Source organism: Impatiens glandulifera, chromosome 3 (assembly GCF_907164915.1).
Source record: "Impatiens glandulifera chromosome 3, dImpGla2.1, whole genome shotgun sequence".
NCBI lineage: Eukaryota > Viridiplantae > Streptophyta > Magnoliopsida > Ericales > Balsaminaceae > Impatiens > Impatiens glandulifera.
In genome coordinates, this window is record NC_061864.1 from 45,985,539 (window position 1) to 45,992,734 (window position 7,196).

General features: G+C 34.9%; 1 protein-coding gene across 1 annotated transcript; it reads right to left on the reverse strand.

The window, feature by feature from the left end:
• Positions 1-5,511: 5,511 nt before the first annotated feature.
• LOC124930274 (14-3-3-like protein) lies at positions 5,512-6,671 on the reverse strand. The gene is made up of 3 exons (XM_047470627.1): positions 6,186-6,671; positions 5,739-5,861; positions 5,512-5,652 (listed from the first exon to the last, which is right to left on the reverse strand). Exons 1-3 carry the CDS (start codon positions 6,669-6,671, stop codon positions 5,512-5,514), a joined length of 750 nt encoding a protein of 249 aa, XP_047326583.1.
• Positions 6,672-7,196: the final 525 nt, after the last annotated feature.

Here is a 7,196-nt window from a genome sequence, read left to right on the forward strand (position 1 = left end):
CCGGCAGATAGTGAATGACAAGACAGATTTTTATGGATGTTCGGAGATAAAACTCCTACGTCACCCCTTCCCCTCGAAACCGCGAGAAGGATATTCACTAAGGAATACAAGTACAATCCGATCGAGACTTATTTCCTGCTCGATAACACTCTTACAATTTACACCGAAATTGTAAAACACACTTTAACTTTTTGCACTTAGGCTTTCTTAGAACAACACTTTTATCACTTGTAGAATAAATGCTCTTTAGAGTTTCTCACTTGTCCCACTGTGTCGCACTGTGTCCCACATTTACTCTTCTTCAACTGCCCCTTTTATAGGTGAAGTATGCCAACGGTCATATTTCACTGCCTTGAATCTGATTGGCTGAGTAGAGGTGCAGTGATTCAGTGTTTCAGAGATTCAGACCAGCGGTCGTTTCCTCAGACCTGGTGGTCAACCTCAGACTTGGCAGTCTGTTCTTCCGGTATGTAAGACAGACCTGCTAGGTTTGTCTTTTACTCAATGTAGGCACTGTCTGTTGGACAGTTGTCTGTACTTGGAAGATCTTCTTTCTGACTTATCCCGAAGTGGAAAGATCCGGTAGTACTGTCTTCTGCAGCCTACAATCTTTCCTCAGACTTGTATGGATATGGAAGTGTTCAGTCTGTTCCTTTGGTATCATTCTCAACAGATACCCGAATTGTCTTCTTGTACTGGTCGGCCATTTGTCTTAACCGAATGACTTTTGGTATGAGTGATGTAACCGGACTTCTTCTGGTTATTCCTCTGCCTTGTGGCTGATCGGCTGTTTGATGTTTCCGGTTTTAAGCTTTGGCCGATCCTTTCTTTGTACGGTCAAGTTCCAGGTATTCTTGGTCGGTTTACTAGCTTGACCGGTTAGTTTTCTTTAGCCGGTTCTTTTGTTTATCCGGTCCGGTTCCTTGTTCCTGCATGGAAAGTTTATTTAAGTTAGGTTTATTTGAACCGGTCTGATTTTATCTAACAAGAGCATTAGACGTATTTCAGTTAGACGGATTGTGAAAATTAGTCTAATGAAATCAAACATCCCCTTTTAATAACAGAGTCTATTAGACCCCCTGGTCTAATAGAATTAGACTTACGTCTAATTACAATAACCATTAGACTGCACGTCTAACTCCACTGAGTTAGACTGCACATCTAATTCTGGTTCTACCTTAGACTTGTCTGAAGGAGTTAGACTCACGTCTAATTATCCAATAACCATTAGACGACACATCTAATTCCGGTTCTACCTCAGACTTGTCTGAAGGAGTTAGACTCACGTCTAACTTTCACTTAATTAGACTACACGTTTAATTATCCAATAACCATTAGACGACACGTCTAATTCCGGTTTTACCTCAAACTTGTCTGAAGGAGTTAGACTTACGTCTAACTTTCACAATCTATTAGACTGCACGTCTAACTCCGCTGAGTTAGACTGCACGTCTAACTCCGCTGAGTTAGACTGCACGTCTAATTCCGCACAAATTAGACTATCCGTCTAATTGCAAATATATTAGACTACACGTCTAACTTCGCTGAGTTAGATTGTACGTCTAATTCCGAGTATCTATTAGACCATACGTCTAATTCGATGTATTCATTAGATTACACGTCTAACTCCGTTGAGTTAGATTGTACGTCTAATTCTATACATTCATTAGACTACACGTCTAACTCCGTTGAGTTAGACTGTACGTCTAATTCTATGCATTCATTAGACTATACGTCTAACTCTGTTGAGTTAGACTGTACGTCTAATTCTATGCATCTAATGCTAAAATCGGTCTAATGACTCTCATTAGAGCCAAGTCTTATGAAATATGATTTCGATACACCTGCATCAAAACGCATAAGTCATTTCATCATCAAAATATCAATGGTTAAATTATTTCAACACTTGGTCAAAATAATTTGACCCAACAATGTCCCCTTTTTTGATGAAGAAATTGGAAACCTAAACGTTTAATTCAGATTCTTTGTTGGAGGAAAGAACAGTTGATTCATATTTGACTTTCATTTCATAAAAAGAGTCAGTTAACTTCTTGTACTCAATAGCCATTTCATTGAGTGCATTAGTTAACTCCTCGTTTATAAATTCTAGTGTAGAGATATCATTTACCTTGGATTGGTCATCTGCCATCAGACATGTGACAGCTTCATTCTCTTTTTCAGCAGAAGACTCTTCTGAATCACTGTCAGCCAATCTGGATTTGTTTTCACTACACATGAACGCTTTCTGGTTCTTCTTTGCTTGAGTGCTTGTACCGTAGATCTGATTAAGCTTATTCCATATCTCTTTAGCAGTGGATCATGACTTGATTTCATAGAACATATTCATGTTGATCGACTAGTACAGAATATTCTTAGCAACATTATCCATGTTGTTGGTCATCTTATCTTCAGTAGTCCACTCACTTCTTGGCTTCAAAATCTTTATGGGGCCATTAGTAATAACGCTCAACATATCATAGTCTAGAGAAGCCAAGTGAGCTTGCATTCTTATCATCCAATATTCGTAGTTGTCCCTTGACAGAAGAGGAATTTCATTGATGATAGACATGCTTCAGGTTCTTGATGCTTGAGAATAGAAACAAGGCTCTGATACCAATTGATAGGATCTACTTTATCGATAGAGGCGGGGATCTGGCTATGAATGAAGACTTATAAAAAATCGGTTTGAAAGAAATCATGTTAGGGATTTAATTCGCTTTCTATTTTACGCAAACACTTGTAAACACTTGAAACAGATTCAAGGCGTAATTGTTTACTTGGGTTTGAAGCTCAAGATGAAATATGAAAAGATGACAGAAATAAAAGAACACATCAGTTTTTTTATGGATGTTCGGAGAAACTCTCATACGTCACCCCTTCTTCCAACCACCGGAAGGATTCACTATAATATGATTCGAATCAAATATAGTTTACACACACTTAGCTCACTATTGAACAGAACACTTTCTGTTCAATTACAAGATGAAGAATATCACTCAGCTAAAGGTGTTTTGATTCTAGCTCTCTCTTGATTCACACATAGTACAATCAGAAAGCAGCTTCACAATACGAATATTCAAAGGCTTGAAAATACCAATAAGCAAGATGATCGAGATCGGAAAAATTCGTAAGGCTAGCAGTTCTTTTTGACAGATTGTCCGTTGTCCTTGAGATTTGTTAAATATTAAGCAGGAGCTAACAGTCGAATCTTTTAGAATGATACGTGACACTCTTCCATTGGAAAGCCTCCATTGTACACAGCAGGTTCTGAGCACAAGGATCGTGGTCGTACATCACTGGTAATGTGTCGAATATTATATCAGGGATGTACCTGCAAAACAAGTAATGTGAGGAATATTCTCTTACGTGTCATTCGTTGGTTGGTTGCATATAGCTGTTGTACTCATCTTCACTATAAAGTGGAGTAGGAGTAGGGTACATCTATAGCACGTGGGTAGGCGAATGCTAGCTTCAAGCATACTACTTAAGCTGAGCATTAGAAGTATTTCAGTTAGACAGATTGTGAAAATCAGTCTAATGAAATCAAACATCCTCTTTTAATAACAGAATCTATTAGACCGCCTGGTCTAATAGAATTAGACTTACGTCTAATTACAATAATCATTAGACTGCACGTCTAACTCCACTGAGTTAGACTGCACGTCTAATTCCGGTTCTACCTCAGACTTGTCTAAAGAAGTTAGACTCACGTCTAACTTTCACTTAATTAGACTAAACGTCTAATTATTCAATAACCATTAGACGACACGTCTAATTCCGGTTCTACCTCAGACTTGTCTGAAGGAGTTAGACTTACGTCTAACTTTCACAATCTATTAGACTACACGTCTAACTCCGCTGAGTTAGACTGCACGTCTAACTCCGCTGAGTTAGACTGCACGTCTAACTTCGCTGAGTTAGATTGCACGTCTAATTCTGCACAAATTAGACTATTCGTCTAATTGCAAATATATTAGACTACACGTCTAACTCTGCTGAGTTAGACTGTACGTCTAATTCCGAGTATCTATTAGACCATACGTCTAATTCGATGCATTCATTAGACTACACGTCTAACTCCGTTAAGTTAGACTATACGTCTAATTCTATACATTCATTAGACTACACGTCTAACTCCGTTGAGTTAGACTATACGTCTAATTCTATGCATTCATTAGACTATACGTCTAACTCCGTTGATTTAGACTGTACGTCTAATTCTATGTATCTAATGCCAAAATCGGTCTAATGACTCTCATTAGAGGCAAGTCTTATGAAATATGATTTCGATACACCTGCATCAAAACGCATAAGTCATTTAATCATCAAAATCTCAATGGTTAAATTATTTTAACACTTAATCAAAATAATTTGACCCAACAGGAGTAATATCTTGGTCTTCAAAGAAACAACCAGTAATGTCCTTGTCCTCTATAAAAGTTGAATTCATTGCAGTAATCATGTGCTTGTCAAGCTGTATGACTAAAAAGGATTCTTTAGAAAGTTAAACATGCTCAGATGGGTGCTATAACTGTATTCTGTGACAATAATTCAACAAAGAAGCTATCAAAAATTATGTCATGCATGGACGAAGCAAACACATAGATGCGATGTTTCATTTTCTTTGTGAACTTACAAAGTATGAAATTGTGAATATAGAGTATTGCAATACTTAAGAACAAACTGTAGACATCATAACTAAACAACTTAATCTGGATGCTTTTATGAAACTGCGAGATTTATTATGTGTTTGTATTGATCCATATGTAAATTGATATAAGTGTTACTAATTTAAGAAAGATGTTAAAAAAATAGGTTAGTTTTATTAGTTTATTGTTGTATATATAACTCCTTTATAAGTTAGTTATGAGCAATTAGTAGTTAATTATTACCATTTATTTAACATTTTAAATGTAAGATGATGACTATAGCCTTTATTCTGGTAATAAATTAGTTAATTCTCTTACACATTTATCTTTTATAAATTTTTAACTTAATCTGTCACTATTAAAACATAATAAATAATTTGTTTTAATTTAGCAGTAGATTTTACATTGGTGTGAATCCATTATGAGAATAAACGATTTTATTGCAATGTAAAGACAAATCATTGTACATGAATTTTTTAATAGAATCCAAACAAGATTCAACTAAATTGTTTAAAACAAGAAAACAACATTCATAAACAACTGGAAATCACAAGTATCATAGCAAAATAACAAAGTAAGAAATCAGTCAATTTAAGAAGCATTATAAATACCTACATGATCATAGGAAATTAAAAGACAAAGCAAATCCTTTTCCTTGTAAACACTAAAGAAAAAAAAAACAACCAAGAAGAGATTTCCTAATTAGATTTTATGACAAGGCAGTAGATTCAGTCTCACTGTTCATCGGTCTTGGGGGCTTCTTTAATCTCATCTGCTGCTGCCACCTCTTCCTGCATCATAAAAAAACAGAAATGTTTCCATTTGAATTATTTTTAAAGATTCAGTTAAAAAATAATTTTACTTATTGTTTAAAAAAAATTATTACCTGCATATCTGAGGTCCACAAAGTAAGGTTGTCCCTAAGGAGCTGCATGATCAATGTACTGTCCTTGTAAGACTCTTCCCCTAGAGTGTCCAACTCAGCAATTGCTTCATCAAAGGCCTTCAAATCAAATGAATGTTGATCTTCAAATATATTTGGCTAATTTATTATCTTGAGAAATTGTATAATATCATTAATGATTTTACCTGCTTTGCAAGATTGCAAGCACGATCAGGAGAGTTCAAAATTTCATAATAGAAAACCGAAAAATTAAGAGCGAGTCCTAGACGAATGGGATGTGTTGGAGCCAGCTCTGTATTTGCGATATCCTGCAAAAAAATCATCAAAATCACCCAACAACATAGACAAACCAAAAATTAGAATAGGAGAAAGAAGAAATATTGATCATGCCTCATGGGAAGTTTCATAAACGATTTAACAAAATGTTCAGATAATTAAATCAGTCTTTAAAATATTAATATGCATTACTATTAATATAGAATTATGATTTACACAAGGAGAGTAGACTAATTATATCATATTCTACCTCATATATAAATAATCATTCAATAGTAACAAATATTCTAAAATGATATAAATTGACATAATAAATAAGAATTAGTTTCTTATAATAATGTCAGAAACAAAATTACCTGAGCTTCTTTATATGCTGTGAGGGTATTCTCAGCTGCCTCCTTTCTCTCTTCACCGATCTTGAATTCAGCAAGATAACGATAATAATCGCCTTTCATCTTGAGATAAAATACTTTAGAATCTCCTGATGAAGACGATGGAATGAGCCTGGAATCAAGCAGCTTAAGAATCCCATCACAGATCGAAGAAAGTTCTGACTCAATCTTCGATCTATAATCTTTGATAATTGAGACATGGTCCTCGTTCCCACGGCTCTCTTCCTTCTGTTCAATGGAAGAAATGATACGCCAAGAGGCCCTTCTAGCTCCGATCACATTTTTGTAAGCTACAGATAGAAGGTTCCTCTCTTCGATGGTAAGTTCCTCAGATTCCAAAGAAGCTGAAACCTTTTCCATGAACTCAACCATTTCCTCGTACCTCTCAGCCTGTTCAGCCAACTTTCCCAAATATACATTCTGATCGCGGGCAGATGGTTCCGCTGCCATTATTTTTGTTTTGAGAATTGTGATATGAAAACTAATGTTGTTGTTGTAATGTTGGTGGTGGTTGGTTCTGAGGGTTTGAACAGTTTTGTCTTTGATGGAGAGATTGATAGAAATGGGAGGAAGAGAGATAAATGCGGAGAGTTTTCAACTTTTGTTGGTGACGGCCATTTTCTTTGAAGAAAAAACTAAACTTAGCCGTAGATTTATAACTTTTAGTGCTGCTGCATGTACCATGACGGTAGAAGAGAGTATGCCCGGTTCTCTTGGGCCTTAAGGTCAGAAATCACGGATAAACAAACTACATTGAAATTTTATATACATAACATAGTTTAAATTTTTTTTTTTTTAAATAAAATGATTAAATGAATATTTATTATATTATATAAAATAAAATATTAATTTAAATGTATGAATATATATATATATATATATATATATATATATATAAATAATTTAATTTAAATGTATTTAATAATAAATTATATTATTAATAAAAGCAAAATGTTACATATTAAATATTAAAAA

What these genes read in the sequence shown, in the direction of transcription:
- LOC124930274 (XM_047470627.1), bottom strand. Translation starts at nt 6,671, where the DNA reads ATGGCAGCGGAACCATCTGCCCGCGATCAGAATGTATATTTGGGAAAG. An exon ending in CAGCATATAAAGAAGCTCAG is followed by an intron (nt 5,862 to 6,185) that starts GTAATTTTGTTT and finishes ATTTTTTTGCAG; the next exon opens with GATATCGCAAATACAGAGCT. An exon ending in CTTGCAATCTTGCAAAGCAG is followed by an intron (nt 5,653 to 5,738) that starts GTAAAATCATTA and finishes TTTGATTTGAAG; the next exon opens with GCCTTTGATGAAGCAATTGC.